At 34.9% G+C, this 23,565-nt stretch overlaps 1 protein-coding gene across 1 annotated transcript; it reads left to right on the forward strand.

The window, feature by feature from the left end:
- Positions 1-1,316: 1,316 nt before the first annotated feature.
- LOC124361479 (coiled-coil domain-containing protein 81-like) lies at positions 1,317-22,782 on the forward strand. The gene is made up of 5 exons (XM_046815528.1): positions 1,317-1,391; positions 18,496-18,557; positions 21,957-22,118; positions 22,219-22,311; positions 22,405-22,782. The coding sequence occupies exons 1-5, from the start codon at positions 1,319-1,321 to the stop codon at positions 22,600-22,602; spliced, it is 588 nt and encodes a 195-aa protein (XP_046671484.1). The 5' UTR covers positions 1,317-1,318; the 3' UTR covers positions 22,603-22,782.
- Positions 22,783-23,565: the final 783 nt, after the last annotated feature.

Below are 23,565 nucleotides of genomic sequence, written 5' to 3' on the forward strand. Positions count from 1 at the left end.
TATTCATCAGTTCAGGTATGTTAATCAAACCATTATGAAATCTGAAAAATTAAATAGGTTTTCATAAATAATTTAGCAATTATTTGTTGTAGCAACTGTTGAAGTATCTATACAGTTGTCTTGCGTGTTTTTGTACTCATTGCCTGACTTTGATTTATACATAGTCTTATATTTAATTGTAGTTTGTATTAAACTGCTAATAATAAGAGTTTTGTATAGTTTCATAATGACGTAAAGATGCATGAACTACCAAGATTACAATATAGTAGGTAACTTGTTCTTCAAACATTAATAGCAATAATTTTCTACATTAAAACTAATATTGCTAACCCATAGAGAACTTATAAATATTTTTAAATCGAGTTTCTATCATTAGAACAATTAAATTAAAAAAGTAAAAACATAACCAACAACTAACATAAATATTTTATTTGAGTTTACATTAAAATACATTTCTTTGTTCTAGAACGTAATGTACATAACAGGTGAAGTAATTTACAGTGCAATATAGGGGTTTTGGGAAACATGAATAATTTTATATACCTACATAATAATACATGATAGTGGTTTGCTTCCTTAGATAAACAACATTTTACGTGATTCTGAAGTTAGATTAAAAGAAATATGTGTTAGAGTTTCAGATTCCTTGATTTTAGAATTGAATGTTCAGTTATGTATGTTCAATACCATCATCTTTTAAAGCTAAAGACTTTGCAATCTGACGTAGAAATTGATGGCAGAATTAAAGATGTTTTCTTTGATAACCATAACTGGCTCACCCATATTTGCGGATATCTCAACATATAGGCAAAGCTATCTATGATGTAGGTGTTGGAGGATATGTTATGGGTTTCTACATCTAGTACTGTGTGATATTTAATCAAGAATTATTGCACATATAAACACACGGACGGAAACAACACGATTTTTGGAATGCTCTATCGAGTCGATAATAAGAATATGAGTAAGTACATCACAAGGCCAAGGGTATAAATACAGTGCTCTGCTCGACTACAGGCATAAACGAGCTTGCGCTATCCTTAACTCATATCAGACTTCCAACGGTTATACCATGCCACTGCTGACTCTTCAAAAACTCTTCTAATCCTATTTTGAAATAAAATGAATGTTATCAAGTATTAATTTAATAAACTTAAAACAGTGTATAAAACAGTACCCAGATCTGATTTTTAGGATATGAGGTATATAAATAATATATAGTGTAATAAATACAAATTACTGTATGTATATATAAATCCGAGGCAACAATAATATTTGTAGTAACATTATTTTCAGAGATATGTTTTATATTTAGGGAATGACTGTCGATGTGATTGAGGAAGCTATAAACAACTACAAACCAATCATAGGGCGAATTTATTCAGTATCAGGTAAGATTTGTATAAGAAGATAGTTTAACTTTTAAATGTAAATTAAATATAAAACATTAAAATTATTTTGTAACTTTTGTCAAAGCTCAACACTACAACATGCAATAAAGTATGAGATCGATTCACAAATTCTACAAAATTCGAGTAGTTAGGCCAAGTAAAGAAAAAGCAAAGTACATAAATAGCGTTAGTAAAGCATTAACATTGATTTGGAAAGGATATAAGAAATACTGAAATTCGTTATCTTTAATAAAATTTTGTTATACAATCTGAAACATATTTCAAACATCTATTATTTTCTTCAGAAAGCCCTGAAAATTACGGTTAAGAAGGCACTTCCCATACGTTTTGTGTTGCAACTGCATTGTGTAGTGGTATTTCGTTTGTATTTTTTTCTCTCTATCTCTCTATTCATGGTTGATTCGGAAAGGGTGGGCAAAGTGGCCACTCTAAAGAAAAACCGTTATTGTACAAAATAATAATATTAGAAGTTCTGGCTTATCTATTGGAATTGTGCAATGCTGCCTTCATTAGAGGAAAACAATAGTTGCAATATCTTTAAAAGTGTAAGATATATATGTTTTTGCTGATGTATGCCAAGAGGCCACTTTGCCCTACTATGACGGCCACTCTAGTCGAAACAACCTTTATACAGAAGTAAAATTATTGTATCTACAGTCTATTAAACTTTGAAGAGTAAACACATTTATAGTAGAGAATTTATAGCATGACCGGTGACTTCGAGATGCGCCGTAGGCAAAGACGGAACTAAAGTGGTGGGGGTTGGAGCGGCTCAGTCTGTTGCCGTATTTAGCCTTGTGAACTTCGGTCTCCAGTCTTCTATACGTGCCGCCCAAAAAACATTCGCTTGTGCCAATTCACGAGTTGTAATACAATTTGTGAATTAATTGCGTTGTGCTCATTACGTTTTAAGTAAAGAATTTGAGATGGATCATAATGTAAAAAGTAAAATTGGAGGTAGAAAGGTTATGCACGGCCAAGCAAGAGAAGTGCTTCCCATTTTATGAAACGGGAAGCAGAAACCAACACACTTATAAATTTGAAGAAAGTTCAACAGCGTGTCGTAGAGGCAACTGGAATTTCTGAAAGTACGCTGAGACGAATTTTGAAGGAGGAAAAAAAAATAAGTCCAATTGGCAATTCTTTTAGTACGCCAAACAAAGTAAGAAAACGCAAACATACTAAAAGTAATCTGGACAATTTTGATTTGGGTGTAGTTAGAAGAACAATAAATAATTTTCATCGACAACGGGGTTTTATTATGTTAACTATTGCGTGTGGATCGTTGGCGTTATTGTTATTTTAAGTATACATCATTAAATTAACTTGATACAAGTTGGTAGATAAAACTGAGTTTTTTCTTATTCTACTGTGTATATTGACAAATTAGTTTAACCAGTTTTATATTAATTTTTAATTTAGCAGCTAGGCTATGTCAGTTGAAAATTTTGTAGTGTATAATTGTATCTACTATCGTAAATCCTGAAGCTTACACGGTTAGTATATGATAAATTGAATTTTAATGGCTAACAAAGCGTAACAATTACAATTCTGAACTGTTGTCGTCGTTGGAGATCAAGAATAATATAAATTCCTACCCTTTCCCAATTTATGAGAACCCTTTCTTACCATCAGGTATCTCTACTGCGAACTCATTAAGAAGGGTGAGCTATGAACACAATTTCGGCAGAACATAGTCATTGTTAAGATAACGTACATCCGGTCCCAATATTTCCAAGATTTCCTGTATTGAATTCCCCATCATAAAAGTCCGTCGCCGTAACTTCAAAAGAGTCTAGAAATGTTCAAATATTCTCAAGGTCTCCTATACTAAATTGCTCATCATAAAAGACCACCGTGGTAAGAACATAAGGGTCTAGAAATGTTGGCAAACACTACAATATTCGGCTCCCGCCACCACTATGAGCCGGGAGCCGAAAACTCTCAGTAGGGTTAGTAGCACCGTATTCCCTCCCCTACTTTAGATTGTGCCCCCACGCGCTCAACTCCTCCACTCTTCACGCGCATCCCACCGGTCATGCTATAACTTCTAACTTCCCTAGAGTACAGTTTAAGGCTACGCGTATTTGCAAACATCACAAACAAAGTCATTGCCTGTTCTTCACAACCGGCGCATTACTCGTGAGCCCATTGCAAACATCTTGAACATCGAATCCAATCTTCATTGTTCTTCGACTATGAAAAACATCACCACAACAGTACAATCGGCATAGCTGACGTAGGCCCTAGTTTCCATCTGTATTCTCGAAAAAGGTTCGCGCTTCACCTCTGGATTTCTTTCCTTACCCTCTTCTTTAAAGTCCTTATTACTTCTCTTTGAAATTTTTGTTGTTTTAATTCCATCCTAATTCAATTGTAAATATATTAGTCACACGATGATAATATAGATACATCCTAGAATAAAGTCTTTTATTATGATAGTATGTTTTAAGTGTTTCTCCAAGTAATAAAACATGATAATGTCTCTTCCATATTTACAACGACTAGCTTAAAAAAACGTTTTTCTCATACATTCCTTACAATATGCTTGATTTTTTATCATTGCTATAATTCCAATTATGAAATTCAGAAATGTTCTTAATTTCTTTATAACGGGTAAATTTGGTCGTTTCTAAAGTTAATTTTTCTATTTTATCATATAGTTCCCTTTCATATTTATTATAATCATCCTTATATAATAGTATAATCCATCTTTTTATCTTTTTTTATTATATTATTTTTTAATGTTTCAATTTATTACACTTTGTAAGTTTATTTTCAGCCTCCATTTATATAGAAATATTGTTTTATACTGTTGACTTTTTTCTTAATTATTTACATCTGTTATAATATTATTTACAGGATTTGGGTTGTTAATTTAATAAATTGCATAAACGAAGATATTGCCTAATTTTAAATTTATATTCCACCGACGATCAATAAACTATCTAATGCAATGAACTATCAAAAGGTGTTATAAAACCACCTCTTAGTACAGAGCTGTGAATGTTTGCACATAAGGTAATCGAATTTGGTTAGATCGAAGGTATATGAAAAGAGCCGAAAGAAGATGCTTTTTGATCGAAATTGGTTTTAGATGATACATTTTCTTGATCGGAGCACAAGGCAAACTCCACAATAATACTGGAAATATCTTAGAGAGAAAATTAATTTTAATAGACCGAATTTAATTCTTTATAACCTGATTAATTTATATAGATTCGTCCATATAAATTAATTGTACTGAATAACTTATCAACGCCTAGCAAAAACCACGAAAGATGGAGGCAGGAAATTTGGTATATTCATACACCTTCATAATGCGCCCAAAAGGCTCACGAAGGAACGACTATTAATAATTATTATCTCAGGACTGTTTAGATTGTGATATAAAAAGAATACGTGAATATAGTGCACTGTTTTTCAACAAGAAATTCGTCAACAATCTCCAAAGACCCTCAGTCCCTTTGTATTTCTTTTGAGAGCTGACTAATATAATGTCATCATAATCAAATGTAATCGGTTCGGAACCGATCATCGGCTGCTCTAGATTTTCATCGTACCAAATACCAAACTGTTTGTCGTTGGATTTTGGAAGGTATCGGGCTCCTAGAGAACCAAGTGTTACTACTTTAGAATCCATCAACTGTTTCATCGATTGCTCTTGAGGTTGTACTTCTGGCTCAACAACGTTCGACGATCTCATGCTTGAGGTTGAAATCTTACCAACTGTTTCGTACGGTTTTGACTACGTATCTTTTGTGTTTCCAATTCTCTATGTTGTTGTTCCCTAATGGCTCTGGTGATTGGTTCGTACTTTTTCTCATTTTCACGAACATCTTCTAACTCTTTGAAATGGGTCTGAGCAAACTCACTTTGTAATTTCCGGTTTAACTCATCCAACTTTCTAGCTTTAGAAACAGTGAGCGGTCGATCATGTGTTATTGATATGTTACGATTGGCAGACGTCTCATTAGCATTTGATGATATAGTATTTTTGTTTGAGAAGTGTTTTTAATTCATCCTGTTCAGCACGTTTGAACTTTGCTGCCAAGACACTCTGAATTTTTTCAAGTCGCCTTGCTTCTTTTGCATCTAGTTTATTCGCCATGTTGTATACTTATAGTAATAGATACAGAGTTATTCTTCAAATCTTCCAAGTCACGTTTACACTAGAACGTCAAATTACGTTTATACTTGAACATCAAATTACGTTTATGAACGTCAAATTACGTTTATACTTGAACGTCAAATTACGTTTATGAACGTCAAATTACTTTTATGAACGTCAAATTACGTTTATACTTGAACGTCAAATTACGTTTATGAACGTAAAATTACGTTTATGAACGTAAAATTACGTTTATGAACGTCAAATTACGTTTATGAACGTCAAATTACGTTTATACTTGAACGTCAAATTACGTTTATACTTGAACGACAAATTAAGTTTATACTTGAACGTCAAATTACTTTTATGAACGTCAAATTACGTTTATACTTGAACGTCAAATTACGTTTATACTTGAACGTCAAATTACGTTTATGAACTTCAAATTACGTTTATGAACGCCAAATTACGTTTATGAACGTCAAATTACGTTTATGAACGTCAAATTACGTTTATGAACGTCAAATTACGTTTATGAACGTCAAATTACGTTTATACTTGAACGTCAAATTACGTTTATACTTGAACGTCAAATTACGTTTATACTTAAACGTCAAATTACGTTTATACTGGTACGTTGTACAGCGAAGTATTATTCAACACTTAGTTTCCTTTTTAAATTGCACATGTATTTCCTTTTTTGTGGTTTAGCTGTAGTATTAATATATATGAATCCATGAGGTGTTTTCCAGCACTCAAAACAGATAGCCTCAAATTGGTTGAAAGTCATGTCAGAACCTACAAAGTCCTGGAACACTCTCTTTGTATAGTACTTGTTCATTGTAAACAGATACAACAGATTAACATTGTTTCGTATGACCTGCATATCAACCCGACCATAGCTCTGACTCAGGTAGACACAAGAAATCCCTTTATGACGTCCTCTAATGAAATAGTCTTTGATTTTAGTTTGCTCTTCTAGGAGGCAGTCATCGAATACCACAAGTGAGTTTGGTTTGCAGTCATCGATAGAAATGAGATCTTGACAGGACGAATAGAAAAACGCTATGTGTCTTCTAAGGTTTTTTTCTAATCTACTGTATTGTTCACGCAGATCTACATATGCGGGTTGTTCTATTGAACGACTAAACACGTATAGATTCTTGAACGGAACTCCATCTTTGTTGTAAATGAAATTCAATAACAAGTTCGTTTTACCACACTCAGACGGTCCTACAATAAGACACCGTAACGGTCTAGGTAAAAATTGGTCTTCGAATTTCTCTCTGCAATACACTTGAATTTCCATAGTATGTTCTCTTACATACATTTACAATTTAACAGTTTTCGCATATTCTATGATGACCCCATGCTAGGGTTCGGATATTGTCTTCGAGTACGAAACGCTTGTCGTCCTTTGATGAAAGTACCACTTTATGGTGTTCTACGCTGTAGAGATTGTGTGCTTGACTCCGAATTGTATTCATCGTTTTGCAGTGCTCGATGTTACTAAACAAACAGTCTTTATAGTTGCTAAAGGTAATTTCATTTTCAACTACAGCTTTTTTCACGCCCTTAGACCTCTTTATGAAATGGTTGTCTTCTATATTGCTCGCATACATCTTGGATCGTAGTCCTACAAACTCTCGCATGATTCGACCATTAAGTTCATCTTTCATTTTACCCAGAACTTTTTTGTTTACGTGGAGGAGCCCATATTGGTTGGGGTTGGGGTAGTCACTTGTATCAAATAATCCAATTATATGTTTCATGTCTTCGTAGAAGTTTTTCGTTTTGATGTCATATATCAGGGAATCGGTATCGGTGTACACCATTTTTATATTAGATCCATACTTCTCTTTCATTACATTGTAGTGGAAATCATACATAAGTGTCTTTGATATGTCTAGAATACTCATACCTACGTAAATAGGTTTATTTAACAAAAGTTTTTTCTTACTAAAATGTACAGCAACTAGGTTTTCTGTAAAGATGGTTCGACTCTTAAAGTTCGGTTTGCTAACCCATCTTTCCACTAATTTGGACTTAGTACCCAAACGAATGTCCACACGATTTCTCATATTTTCCATAGTTTTTCCAAAAACTGAGTTGTTCATAAGTTTGAAAAAGTCTTTCTCAAAATCATTTTTCGCCTTTGTACGCTCCATGGTATTCAGATTAATGTACGGTTGCAACCAATTGCTTTGACTGAAACTAAGAACTCTATGAACATGTTTTAGTGTCATACCCATACTCAAACAAAGCTTTAAATTTTTGTAGTGTACGACATACTTTTCTTTGCTGTAGAGAGTTGTCAGAAGCTTTGCCATTTTCGATCCTGGTGGGACTCTACGTTCTGGAGCGAGAGGTAGATCAGAGTGTACGTCGTGTAGTTCTTCAGGATATTCCAAATCAACTTCCAATATGTAGCCTGTGGGTGAATCGTCACTAACTTTCATTACATCGATGTCTGTACTGCTCCACTGAAAGTTTGCATATGGTAGTTTTACAGACATTGCCCACCCATACAGGTTGTTTGCATCCAAGTACATGAGGTAGTTGTTTGGTTTCGATTTGTTGTAGTCTTTCATGTAGGGATTGTTTGCCTTCGCATATCGATGAGAACACTGTGAAATACCACCACGAATACCCTTTTCAACCATGAGTACCATATCGATGTCAGTCAATAGAGACAGTTCGACTTTTGTAATTTTTAGCATTGCGTTCCAAGCCAACCCAGGTGCTGTGAAATACCATGCAGGATCTAATTTGTATGTATTGAGACATACATCCCTGAAGTTTTCCATAACATCTGCAAGCAGCAAGACATCGGTTTCGTTATATAGCATTGTATATTCTTTCATGTTCTGAATGTTAAAGGCGGTCCATACATCGCACGCATGTTTGTAATCTTCATTTGTTATGTGTTGTTTATTCAGTCTATTGTAAAATTCTTCTTGACTAGGTAGTGATGTTTCACTATATTTTTCTATACTGTCCATGTAGTCGTAAGGATACACTCCTTCTCGTAGCAATAAATTGAGGTCCTTACCATTGTAATATGTTGAGATGTGTTTGAATTGAGATCTAGTCAGATTTTTTGCCAACCTATCGAGACTTTGTGACATGAACTTGAATGAATCGATGAATCGTAGTTCAATTCCACCTTCCACACTGACCGTAAAGGAAATGTACCGCTCCTCGTTGTTGGGTATCAATGATATGCGATTTTGGAACTTACCAAACTCTTTAATGATTAGGTGAGTGTCGTAACCTGCTAAATTATGAATGAAAACAGGAATGAACCTAGGTTTTTTGAAATTTATGTTACACTTGTTGTGAGCTGCTCCTCTAAACAAACCCGTCAAATGGTTATGGTCTCTAACACGATCATCACCAAGAAAATTTCCACAGATATGACACGTAGTAGTAGATTCAAACATTTCCTGTTGCTCTTTTGTCATCAACTGCATGGGGACTATTGCTTCACTCTTGTAAAGTTCATTAATCCTTATCGACTCCTCAATCAATGATTTTACAAATACATGTGCAGCATCATCTCCAAAGTATTTAATCGGTGGTTTGGAAAAGCCGTCCTCTGACACCCCATACATACAGAAGGAAATGGCATTATGTTTCTGATATTTAATAGTGAACGACTGGTGATTACCATCACAATCCACTTTACATGGTTGACATGTTGAAATAGGTGCTAGACAGCATTCAAAGTCTGCATAATACACAAAGGGCACTCTCATTGAGCAATTGAAATCTTTAAATCTAATTACAGTTCCTGGCTCTGGTAGTTCCAATTTCACAGCATCGTGTGTGTTACAGTCTTCTCTATGCTTGATGAGTAAATCCTCTCTCGTAAAGTGTTGCAAACACCTATTGCATATCCACATCTTATGTCCATTTCGTGAGATCTGTGAACTAACCAAACGGGACATATCTTTGATCCAGCAGTAGTGAGTGTTTGTTTTTTCTCTGATAAACAGTAGATTAACATATTTTTCCATCTCTTTATCAGTTATTCTCAGCGGGAATATATCGAACTTGTCATCATAAGCATAGACATTAACAGAAATTCCACTACGTCTTTCAAACTTTGCTATATCATCAAGTTTCATGGGGCATTCGCAAGTTGCTAGTGCATGAAGCAGCTCTCGTTTGAAAGGTTCGTAATTGCTGATTCTTTCTGGATGAACCTTAACTGGATGTAAAGCTGCCAGAATAGACCACATAAAACATTTCTGATCTTCGTTTTTTACATTAATAACAGCCTTTTTGGATTGAATCTGTTTTGGTAGAACCACATAGCTGGATCCGTGAAAAGGAACGTATCGGTTGACTCTGATCTCCAAGTCTTTCACACTTTTTAGTGACCATTGAGAACCGTTTGCCTCAAACTCCTCCATCTCAACCAACATCTTAAGTTTTGCTGAGTTATAATAGTCAGACAGAGACGTTGTCGAGTAAAGAATTTCATTTTTTGTTTTAAAGTTCATGACTTGAGTCACCTCCACATCTTTTATTATTTTCTTGAATTCAGCATGATAAACCCAACGAATTATAATAATGGAACGCGCTCTGGGCCGGAGAAACCGAGCCGAAATCCTGGGCTGCGTTCCGAGTCTGCAGGCGCTGTAAATGGGCAAGAACTAACTCCGCCCATATGGCAGGCATTATAGTAATGATCTAACATCACTTTAAAACGCCTTCTATGCTTAATACAATTGTTAGATACTACAATTTATTTATTATTACAAATGTTAGTAGCTGATTTTTACCGTGGATTTTTATTTTTAGTTAAAAAAACGGATGTTTGTACAATATCAAAATAACTGAGATTTTGACTTTTATTTTTCTTACAAAGTCGGAAACAAAGATTACAGGCATTAAAATATTTCCCAGATGAAAAAAAAACAACTTTTTATTGACAGTATTTTATTTCAAAGTAAACTACATAAAATTTACAAACATGACACACTTCATCTACGTGTTAGAAAATAAAATTATTTTGACCAATTTTTGCCTTATTTCTAAGTCGGATTTTCTTATAATGTCAAAAGTTTTCTGTTTTTTCGATGTGATGAGATATTATTTAAAAAAATAGTTTAGTCACAGTTTTAATTAAAAATAACTCGTGGCTTCCAGTGAATTCTTCAACTTAGAAGTGATCGCATTTGTTTGAGATAACTAGAGCAAATAATAATATTTTACAATTTTCAATACCGTACATCATCACTTGATCTACTTAATTTACCCTTAGAATTAAAATCAATAAAAAGTTAATGTGTTCTAAGATCAGCATCATTGGCATGGAGTACAGAACTCGGTGAGTTCTTGCCCACCTTAAGCGCCTGCAAATCCATGGATACACCAGTAACGCACAGCTGTATGCGACCGGAAAACACAACATATGGCTTATGGGCAGTGCGCGTTCCAGTAGTATAGTTCGTTGGATAAACCATGTTTACCTTAAGATTCTTTTCTTTTACAGCTTCCTGAAGTTTTTCAACAACGAGTGGTTTGCATGTCTCAAGAAACATTTTTGGATCTTTGATCCCACGTTTGTTCATAATCACATACGTTTTCAATCTTCCCGTGAATGCCGACTGGACTTCTGATATTTCATCAAGTATTGTCTGTGACTCCTCTGGAGTACGTACCGGAACCAGATGAGGTGTTGAAGGTGATTCTGTTTCAGACAGAAGCTGTCTCTCTTCCATGGTAGGGCTAATCGAATTCTCACTATTAATTGTACTAGTCGGTGTCTCACTAATAATCTTTTTCACACCTGTAGGAATCTTTTGTGGTCTAGTCGGTTTTCGGATCATCGCTTCAAGAGCTATATCGTTTGTATTGACCTTCGGTACTTGTTTGACTTCCCTTGGTCGTTTTGGGTATTTCTTTACCAGCATGTTGATGTCTGGAGTGGGTGCCGGCAGTCTTGGTGTCAGTCTGGTAATGGGTAATATTTCACTCCTGTATCGAGGACCTTCATGAAGTGCTGACAAGCGGATATGGTGTTTCGATTGTTTGTGACGGTTCCAGTTAGATGACTCTATTGGTGTTTCACAAATCCAACACATTTTACTTTTAGGAGCTGGTTTGATTTCCATCTTTTTCAGACGTTCGTTATATGTCATACCATGCTGGTTTCTGGCACATTTCTGAGATTTTTGGTGCCGAGCCATGTTGGAAACCGTTATTTCCTTACTGCATTTTGGACATGGTTTCTTCTGGGGTTTTATTTGAGCACGTACATCGGTCGGACTAAGCACGTTGTATGTTGGACTCTCTGGGATATGTAGTGGTGAATGGTATACAGGAATATATGGTATATGCAGTGAATAGTCTGACTTATCCGGAACTTCAAATGGTGGTGGACCAAGTATTGATTTAATTTTCAATGAATCGGGGTGTATCCTTTTTACTGGTGGTTCAAACTTTGGAGCGTCAGCTGTAGATGGACCAATTATAGTTATAATTTTGGAATAGAAATCTGGAGTGTCTAACATAGACAAATCAAAATCAGCAATCGCGTCTTGTTCTTCAGGTCTGAGATTTGTGTAGGACTCTGGCAACATAGACAAATCAAAATCAGCAATCGCGTCTTGTTCTTCAGGTCTGAGATTTGAATAGGACTCTGGCAACATAGACATATCAAAATCAGCAATCACGTTCTGGAATTGATTGTCACTCACAGCATCAGCGTAGTTTTCCAACATAGACACATCAAAATCCGGAGTTTGTCTGTCTAACGTGGACATGCATTTCTTTGTTTTTTTATGGCGGGACATGGAGGAGTTCCTGACTTCAGCACCACACCTTGAACATACTTGTTTCATCGAAGGAGGTTTTTCATTGAATCCGTTGGAAGAAGCATAAGCTGGTGGATTTGACGCTGACATACACTTCTTTGTTTTTTGGTGGCGGGATAGGTTAGATGCAGTAACCTCTGCTCCACAATTCGGACATTTCTTCACTGATGATCTTCGAAGACCATCCGTAGCATTGAGAAATGCTGTTTGCTTGCTAGCAGGAGAAAACGCCATTATTACAGAGCTGGCTACTCTCTTACTGTATAGGCGATTGACGATGGAAAAGGATGAGGTATGGATACACTTCTTTGTTTTTTGGTGGCGGGATAGGTTAGATGCAGTAACCTCTTCTCCACAATTCGGACATTTCTTGACTGATGATCTTCGAAGACCATCCGTAGCATTGAGAAATGCTGTTTGCTTGCTAGTAGGAGAAAACGCCATTATTATAGAGCTGGCTACTCTCTTATTGTATGGGCGATTGACGATGGAAAAGGATGAGGTATGGATGGATGAGAATAGGAAGAGGAGTAGGAAGAGGGTGGGTGAGTGGGATGAGTGGAAGGAAGGATGAGAGCCTTACTAATACATTTGACTCTGAACTAGAACATTGTTTTTTGTAACTCTTTTTCATAAAACGATCCTATTATTTCCTCACCAGACTGGTCTACGATTTTGTAGGTAACAGGGCAAGTTTTGTTTACAGCCACAATCCGAAAAATTTCTCTTGTCCAATTTCTGCGGTATTTATTTCCAAATACATCTTTCTTTATAGTAATTCTTACGCGGTCTCCAACCGAAAGTCTGGGTCTGAATACTAGACATCGTCCAATGTTTGCGTACATGTTTCTTAAAGTTTGTTCATTGCTTGAATTCACTTCTGATGGGCTCATCTTTATAGTGCTATGAAATTTAATGTTATATTGACGTAGAAGCTTCTGTAAATGTGACACCCATCTAAAAGAGTTTTGAATTTCAAAGTGCACTTTCATTTTTTCATTGAGAGTTCTATGGAAACGCTCTATAATGGCACTTTTTTCCTCACTTTCAATAACTTTATTTGATTTTTGTGTAAAAACTCTCTAAATTCCTTATTAACAAATTCTCGTCCTTTATCCGTGTGAAGAAGGTTCGGGGGTTTGTGACCAACCAATTTCGCTCTTCTTAATATTTTACCAAACGATTTAGTAACCTCTTGTGAGCTTTTAGTTTTTAATAGTTCTGACCACGCATATTTTGAAAACGTATCAATTACATTAAGTATGTATCTGAATCCATCATTTTCCTTTGAAACCTAATCATTACAACAAGGTCTGCAGCCCACAAATCATCAATACCCAAAGTTACAATTTTTCTCTTAGGGAATCGCTTAACCACAGGTTTATGAACCTCTAATGCTCGAAGCAGGATTTCTTTCCGACTTTTCTGCTTCATTAATTCCTGATACTATCCACAATACACTTACAGTATACCAAACTAGTAATTTATAAGGTGCGGTGTCTCGCGGGCGCGGCGGTGACTGGACAGTGACGAGGCGCGTACCGATTGTTTGTATACTTATAGAAACAACACGCGGTGTCTCACACAGCGCGGTGGTGGTGACGGTTCAACAGTCGCGCGGCGCGGTGCTGACGAGGCGCGTGCCAATTGCTTGGCGGTGACGGTTCAGCAGTCGCGCGGCGCGGCGATGACGAGGCGCGTGCCGATTGTTTGTATACTTACAGTAACAACGCGTGGTGTCTGCGCGGTGGCGGGACAGCGATGACATGCGTGGCGATTCGCGCGGCGCGGTTCTGACTACCCATACTCACACTCTTAGTCGCTCTCTAACAATTCTGTCCCAGATTCGGTCTCACACGGTTTGTCCCAGAACCGGTCTCGGGTGCTTTGTCCCAGGAACGGCCAAAGTATACTACTACTGCATAGTAGCCTATTTGTGTCTTTTACATGTATTTTAGTTTTTAACAAACCAGAAAAAACATCTACGTTCAACTAAGTAAGAATTTCATGAGAAAATTTCCAAGTAAATTTGAGGGTTGAAATTATTAAAACACGATTAATATATATAATTAATCAACCTGTTTAGAAAAACACGATTCTAGTTACTGTTGTTGTCACATCACTGTACACAACCATACCATACGATGATGGTATAAATGCTGCTAAACATTTTCTCAACAGCAGACCCATATATATATAATTTCAATAAACATTGAATTGCAAAAAGTACTTGCTCCGCAAGGACTCGAACCGACGAACCCGGATCTCTCACTTGCCGGGTGAATGTGCTACCATTACACCACAGAGCCCTCACTTTTTACGATTCAATTATTTTGTATTTGGCCGTTTTTTTACATATGTGTTTAAATAACCAAACTAACATACGATCGGAAGACCAAATACCTGTCAAATGACTTCTATTTACATTCAATAAATTTTTATAAGTGGCAATAGCCTAATTTAATTCCAATAAACATTGAATCGCATAAAGTACTTGCTCCGCCGGGACTCGAACCCGGATCTCTCACTTGCCGGGTGAATGTGCTACCATTATATATAAACACACACACACACACACACACACACACACACACACACACACACACACACACACACACACACACACACACACACACACACACACACACACTATATATACAATACTGGAATAAGTAAATTGTACATTATGTTCAACATGTTTGTTGTCTACCCTATTTGTAATTAATTGGGTTAAATATAAAGAGCTTTCTAAGTTACTGAATTGTATTAGTGATTCTTAAGAGCTTTTCACCTTCAGAAAGTAATTTAAAGTTTTGAATTATTGACTTATAACCGGTAAAGAAAGTTTTGAGTCTTACGCAGAACCGATTCAACCGACCTTTACTCGCCGTGGCTAACTTCAACAATTTTAAGTGTTTTGGAAATCGTTGGTAGTTTTACATATTAAATACTGCATCTTTAAATTTTACGATTGAGTATATTTTTAACATATAAAACGTAATCAGAGAGCCCTTCGGAGATTAAGCATGCGTTGTATAAATTCATAAGATTGAACTCACGCAACTTTTTAATCTACTGCCATTAAAAGCGATTGACTTATTTATGATCCAGGATAGTGCTGAGAAAAGGTTTGCGCGTATAGGAGCATTTCTGGTTAAAATTAATTATATTACCGACGCCACAGCCTACTTCCGGCCCTTGCAATCTTATTTCGGCCTAAGATGTTTTTGGTGCCATAGTATTGTATACCATGTTGACTAGATAAATAAAATATATGTAAACACGTAAGTCTGAGAAGCTTACTTTGGTCAAAAAGCGTCTACCGCAGACTTAAATTACCTTCAGTCTAATCTATTTACAGTAAGTTCAAATTTAATTTTACCTTAAAGTCTCGAGAAATATATACATATGTAGGTCTCATCAAACCTATTTTGGTCATGAAGTGTGTGCTTTCGATTTTTGCAATAGTCTTTCGGTCTAATATATTTCCAATTCCATTGTTGGGGTCGCCTTATTGTCCAGTTGAATAAAATATACGATATAAATACTTAGGACAGAGAAGCCTACTACGGTCAAAAAATATCTACTCCCAATATGATGGAGATCCTTGCTAAGTTCATACAACATTTCAAAATAATCCGAGATAATAGGTTATGTGTTATAGAAGCCTTGCTGTTTTTAGAACCTTCAGTTCTGGGAAAGAATGCATGTTGAGGCATGTCTAGGGACGTAACTGAGCCGTATTTTACCAGGGGCAGGAATTTAATTTGACGTCGCCACCTAGGTCAGATATCAATGAACCAAAAAATATAAATATTATTTATTTCATTTTTCACAATCAATTTATAAGCTCTTAGTCTAAAAGGAAGAAGGTATGATAAGTGCTTAATGTAAGATATCAAATTAATATTATTTAATTTCACACTTAATAAATATTAATTTATTTGTTGTTAAAATTGAAACCCCCTAAACATACTTTAAAATAAAAATTTCGGGCTTTTTTGCTGCAAATGTTTTAACAATATCATCAAAAGATAGTGTTGAAGCTATTTTGTGCCCTATTGATATGATGGCCAAATTGGTTAATCGTTCTTCTCCTGTCAAGTTTCTAATATGGTTTTTTTATTATCTTCAGTTTAATAAACTTCTTTCATTTGATGCAACTGACACGGCTATTGTAAGAACAATTCTTAAAGCTGTGGTATTAATGGGATAAGCATAATGAAGACCGTTTTGGAAAATATGAATAAACAATTCGAGTGGAGTAGCCTTTTATGTATATGTTAGGGCTTAAATACAATGCGTGGTACTTTAAACCTTCCACTTCTATTTCCAACTATCGCTCGAATCCAAATCATCGTGACAGCCACCTCACTTGCGTGGTTCTTTAATTCATTTTCAGAAAATTTTTTTCAAATCCAGCCCCATTCATGAAACAAAATAACCCATTCATGTTTTGGATGGCTTCAAACCTTTGTTGCAGTTCAGACATAATTCTATCTATTATTTGAACAATCAAAAGTTTAAAGTTCTTTTTCTCTGAAAGTTCGTTTACTTCATCTTTTGCTTTTTCCTCAAACGTCCGCTTGCGTACTTCTTTAAAGTGTGGATCTATGTTGATCTTTGTTGAAATGTCCTTGGTATCTTTCACTGCATCAGCCAAACAATTTGATCGTTGTGATTAAAAAAGAGTCTAACAAATGTGTTTGTTTTTGCCAAGTAAGTACAAGAAATATATCTGCAACAAATTTTTTTAACCGTTTATAACTGGATGAGCTTTTTGATGGTAACAAATTTCGCCCCACTCAGATATCAAAACTTTACTCAAATTTTTTGTTAGCAACCATATGACAAATCGATTCCATATTATTTAAACCCAGCGCCCTTTGATCGGAGGTTAAATAAATAACAATCAGATTCCAATAAAAATTAAGTTATTGTTTTATTCAGTTTGGATGCAGAAGGGCATAATTTAACTGAAATACAATAGTTTTTAATAAAATACCACTGAATTTACACAGTTTCCCTTCGAGTCATTAACATTTAGCCATGACGATAATAAGGCAGAAGATCTTATACAAAACTATGAGCCGGATGGTTTTTTGACACGATTTTAAATATTATTATTTAAACCAATAAAAACAAATAAAAAACAAAACTATTACGCATTAAACGTGTCCCTTGTTACTGACTGTTTCGTCTAGATTGACTTGAACTTGAGTTGAATTAAAAATAGAACTAAAGCCAAGGACGGATAGGATTGAACGGGAAGGGAGGAGCCGTAGTTACAGTCCAATATTATTATCCGCACTGTCGACACAAAATCACAAAAATTAACGTTCGTCGGTGTAGTGCTTCAAAACACTGTTTTAGTTAAAAAAAAGTCACAATGCAATCACTGACAAATAGTAAACAGAGTTCACAGATAGTCATTAAACATGACGTTCATAATTTGTACTCTAACATCAGAGACGCACGACACAAACATAGAGAACACAACTGCACACGTGTACTCGGTAACGGTACAGCACGTGCGCTCGGCAGGCCGAGAGCATAGCGCAGTAAAATTTGGCAACAGGGTGAAGTTCCTTTACCTTGGAAACGGCTTCAAGCTGGCTTTAACCTTGCCGATGTCAGGTTTGTTCTATTTTTAATTCAACTATAGTAATGTGTCTGTAGCATTGTGATGTAGCGCACCGTGCCTCCATGACAATGGAGACCCCACGACTGATGGAGATTATACACGTTCTCTGAGACCACTTTATACATTGTTTAAATAGTTTGTAATTTCAGTTACATATTACTAAACTATTCTATAAAAATATTCAAGTAGAAACATTTCACGAAAAACTAAAAGGTACTATCGGTTTTATTTCATATACAGTTAAAATATTTACACCCATTAAGCAGTATAACAAAATATGGTATAGAATGTGCAATGAACTATGCAAATGTAATTCTGAAATAGTTCTGAAATATGGGCTCTATTGAAGCAAGGATAAATCTTTTTATGAAAAGTTTTAGGTTAATCAATTAGTTAAAATAGCTTGAACTATATGAACTATTGACGAAGTCATATAAATCTAGAAACAAATTTACAACGTGGACGTAGAACTCGAAATACAGATACGACTCTTCCTTTCAGATGCACAGAAAGTATGGGATGGCGTAGCGCAGTGGATTGCAGCTTATTTGTACAAACACAAGGTATGCCCTAAACTATATGTTGTATAGTAAACAATTTACAGTTATGTTTCTTTATAACGTATATTTTTATCCATAGTAATACAATTAAATTTATTTTACATAAAATTATAAATTTTGCTTATAAATACACTTGTACAAAGCTTTCTCAAATATACATTAATATAATCGACTCATAATATATTTGCATAATCTGTTTAACTAGCTGTGTTAGGGTTATTTGTCTGGCGGAAGATTTTTTTGAATACATTATTTACTTATTAAAAATACATATATTACAATTTCAAAAATAGAAGATATAATCATGATGTCTTTAGATAAACACAAAAACAAACACAGCTAAAAGTGTTAATTATTAGTAATTATTATTTTGTATGTAATAAATTAAAATTTGATAGATGAATTGTTTCATTAACCCAATTAATTTCAAATTTCTCTTTTTGAAAGTTGTAAAATATTTCCATTATACGTGATTAGTTAAAACAGCATATAACGGACTTTCTAACTCATTTACAGTTTTTGTACTAAAGAAATCAATATTTTCAAAATGCCCCAAAAGTGGATCATGATAATTTGGAAGAAAATCACTATAATAATAGTTTTTGTTATTATTTTAAATTATTTTTATGGATTTTACTATTTTCCCCGTTACTCGCAGTGCGTTGTAATTACTTTTATGATTGTATTGAAATAGGAGGCATTTAATTGGACTAGACCATCCTATTCCGTTTCAGGAAAGTAGCACTGAACCGTAGATGCTTCCATCATTTATATAACAAGTCATTTGACACCGTGTATTCACATAACCCCGGTGTCTTAAAACTCCCACCTCCCTATTAACTTTATTATGAATAGAGATAGAGTGATTTAATTCGTTTATATGACTAACTGAAAATTTTTTTGACGTATGAAATTTTTTGAATCCTCCTTCCCAAAAGTAAAAAGTTTTAAACAGACGAAACATGGCACAAACTAAAGGGTCTCCGAAGTTAATCTATCAAATTTGGTGGCCAATTAAAGTTGGAATACCAAAAGCTAGTTTTGCCATGTTATCTGTTATTGTTTACCAGTTAGTATGTGAGATACAATCAGTTAACTTTAACACAGTTAAAATCCCCCGAAGTAAATCACTCTATCCTTATTCAAAAGATAGTTAATAAAGCAGGGGGTGGTACTTTTAAGACACCCGGTATACAAAAAATAAAGGTGCGTATAAATTAAAAATAATTTGAACACACAGTTTTTTTTTTGTTTTTGTTAACAAACAATACATTACATATTTTGATTCCTTCTATTTATACTAACAGAAAAGTAAAAACGGCTACGTATTTTCATTCTTCTCTCCTTTATTCATGATACTTTTCAAATTTGATGGGAGTAGTTTGAAAACGATTCACATCCACTTACAGCTCAATCCGCGTCTTCAACACCAAAACTTGGGGGGGGGGGGCGAAATGGGGTTCCTCCGGAACATTTTGGGGGTCCTCCCACGGAAAGTTTTGAAAAATTGTAAACTTGAAATCGTTTGAACATTAATTTAAACCCAAAATCTTACATTTCTACAAGCAGGTTTTTCATTGAAACTATTTGTTTATGGTCTGAAAATATGTCTAAAACTATAATTGAAAATTTATACCAATATATATATATATATATATATATATATATATATATATATACCTATATACATTTATTAAATTGATATAAACGGCAATAGCCTAATTTAATTTTTTCAATAAACACAGAATCACAATTAGCTATTGCCACTTAATAATAAACGTAAATAACAGTCGTTTGACAGGTATTTGGTCTTCCGATCTTATGTTAGTTTTGTTATTTAAAAACGCATAATATGTGACAGATACGGCCAAATAGAAAATAATTGAATCGTAAAAAGTAAGGGCTCTGTGGTGTAATGATAGCACATTCAACCGGCAAGTGAGAGATCCGGGTTTGACTCCCGGTGGGCAAGTACTTTTTGTGATTCAATGTTAATTGAAAAAATTATATATATATATATATATATATATATATATATATATATATATATATATAGAGGTATTAAATAAAAACTTTTTATCAAGTATCACATGGTTTATTTTAAACACACTACTATTATTAAATGCGGTCTATCACATCACAACGTAAATATTAACTTTACAATTGTAGACTTGTGTCTCTTTACAGTACTTTATAACAATCCAAATTAACCCCTTGCCTAAAGGAGGTAGCCTATACTGGAGGTATATGTTGAGCTGGCAGACTGCGCATCCCCGAGCTGTGTCGAGCCAAGCGAACGAACACCGTGCTTACTGGCAGCGACCGATCGGGCGGACATGCCCGCTTCTGTGTTATTTATGCACTTAAAACCTTTTTACGATTAGTGTTAAAATTCTTATAAAATTTAGAGGGGAGGGCAAGACTCACTTTTCAAATATTGGGGGAAGGACGCGTCCCCCATATACCTTGTGGTGGCGACGCCTGTGTACAGCTCTAAAAATATATTTGTAAACCTTATTCCTCTTATGAGTAATAACACATTTGATACATCTTTAAAAAATTACGTCATTGATTAATTTAACGTGAAAGAAAAGCTATTCCAGCAGTATTGACTCGTCGAGCAGAGTTGGTCTAGTTCTGTGTGGGACGTGGTTGAGGAACAGGTAGTGGGAGTTAACTAGTACAGTCACGTTCCTTTCCTTCAAAGAATAACATTGGGACCCACCACTTTAAATGAGTTCCAGAATACAAATGTTGCGTTCATTGATAAAGATTTCATTGAGGATAGCATTCCGTAGTAAACAGAGCGCTGTTGGCTTCTCGGAAATCTTTGATTCTTAAACGTTAGCTGAATATTAAAAACGAGTCTGGAACGTAAATTATTACACCTACTTTTCCATGAATGACATTTATTTTCCAGCACTGGATTAATCAAGTTTCTAATCCATACAGATTTAATTGAGGAAAGCAATATGTAGTAAACAGAGCGCTGTTGGCTTCTCAGAAATTTTTGATTCGTAACGTTAAGTGAATATTAAAAAAACAGACCGGAACGTGATTGATCCAACCTACTTTTCCACGAATGACCTTTATTTTCCAGCACTAGATTAATCAAGTTTCTAATCCATATAGATTGCAAGTGGTTATGTGCATTAATCATGTCCTACTGGTAGGCTATACTTGGCGTTTGATGTTTGATGATGCTTGCATTATATACACAGGGCATTTAGAATTACCTTTATTAAAATATGTATTGATTTAGATATTCTTTTTAATTCTGGGACTGAAACCTCTAAAACGAAATTTACTACTCCGATAAGGAATTACGTAAAACAAACTTACGATATAAAACTTTAAGAATGCCATTTTGTTATAAATAAACTATGTTTACATGTTACACAGGGGGTGGTGGTGCCTGGTTTGGGTACATTCACTCTGTCAGAATGGGCCCTCGATACCGGGTTAGGCAAGCCACTTATTATTAGTCGTCCAGCCTTCTTCATCACCGAAACCTTGGTCCAATCTTTCACCATCAAACAACGACAGGTCTTCACCGCCAACAATGTAAGCTGGCTTCATCCTCTAAAATGCGGCCAATTATGATTATTTTATACACTTTAAGAATTTGACCATGTGTTTATTTATATATTTATTATTGTTAAAGGTCGCTTGCCACATGATTCACTACGGAGGAGTGGCTGCACTGGCCGGACTAGACCGCTCGACGGTGAAGGTCTGCGTGCAAGAAGTGGTACAGGTACAGTGCTACCAACGTACAAAATTCTCGCAATAATTTGTTAGAACTCTTCTCAGATTGTAAGTTATAACTGGCATGGCGTTTTGTTATCAGGCATTGAAACGTCTGTTGTGGGAAAACAAGAACTTGAGGTTGAATTTAGGAGTGATCGGCCAGCTGACTATCTGCGACAAACAAGTCAGCCTGGAGTACCGCAGGGAACTGCTAAACAAAATGCGAGATCTGACGGAGCAACGAAGATCGACTATAAAGCCAGTTTACCCATGGTCACCGAAAAGGATCCTTGAATAACTATCTGATTGCACTCGACTGAAAATAAACTTATGAGCTGACTATACAAGTTAATGATAACATTCTACGTTAAAAGTTATTGATAGATCTATACCACTTTTATCTATATTATTTTAAGTTAAACTTATAGTGCTGATCTTGTGATATTAAAAGTTAAGCTTTTGTCTTTTGTAAATAGTATATTAGAAGCTTTCTGTGTATTAAAATATGCATATTGAACAGTATGTTGTTCTAAATATTGCCAATTTTAAATATGATAAGTTTATAGGAGATCTATGTTTTGTTGGCTATGCTACGTAAGAAGAAAGTATTCACAACCACACATTAAAGTGCTATACAATTGTTTAAATAATAGGAGATGGACCTGCTATCTTATAACTGGATAAACTGTTAATAAATCAATGATAGAAATTTACTAATAATTTTAAACATAAAAAAGAGTACACTTTATTAAATGTAATGTTAAACATACTTAAAAAAATACAGTAATACTCGCATATAAGAATAAAATAAGTGAGCGACACTTATCAAAATGATTTTATTTTTTAGAACAGTTAAAAACGATGTATATTTCAAGAATATTTACAATTGTTGTTAATGAAACACACACTTGCAGGGAATTAAAGAAATACCGATGTTTCCTCTTTGGTATTTACTGGTAATACTGACATTTCGATGTTTCATATTTTATTTTTCTCTGGGAACTAAAAATCGAAATACCATTTCTTTCACATCGATCCTTTGTTATAACTTTTGGTTTGACACGTGTTCTCATCTTTTAAATATTGAGTAACTTTCCATCTCTTTTACAAACAATGCTTGTTCATCACCCTAAATTGTGACAGTTTTCTGCGCCCCTTATTTGCTGTTGTTTAACAAAGACACATCTTTTCTTGATTTTCTTCACATTGTATTCTTTATGTTTGTGTTCTTTGGAACATAATGAACAGAAAAATGACAGGT

The sequence above is a fragment of the Homalodisca vitripennis genome, chromosome 4 (genome assembly GCF_021130785.1).
Source record: "Homalodisca vitripennis isolate AUS2020 chromosome 4, UT_GWSS_2.1, whole genome shotgun sequence".
Classification (NCBI taxonomy): Eukaryota; Metazoa; Arthropoda; class Insecta; order Hemiptera; family Cicadellidae; genus Homalodisca; species Homalodisca vitripennis.

Bases quoted from the DNA above. Each gene is read 5' to 3' on its own strand.
- LOC124361479 (XM_046815528.1), top strand. From the start codon at position 1,319: ATGACTGTCGATGTGATTGAGGAAGCTATAAACAACTACAAACCAATC. The intron at 1,392-18,495 runs GTAAGATTTGTA...TCTTCCTTTCAG, and splicing joins GCGAATTTATTCAGTATCAG to ATGCACAGAAAGTATGGGAT. The intron at 22,119-22,218 runs GTAAGCTGGCTT...TTATTGTTAAAG, and splicing joins AGGTCTTCACCGCCAACAAT to GTCGCTTGCCACATGATTCA.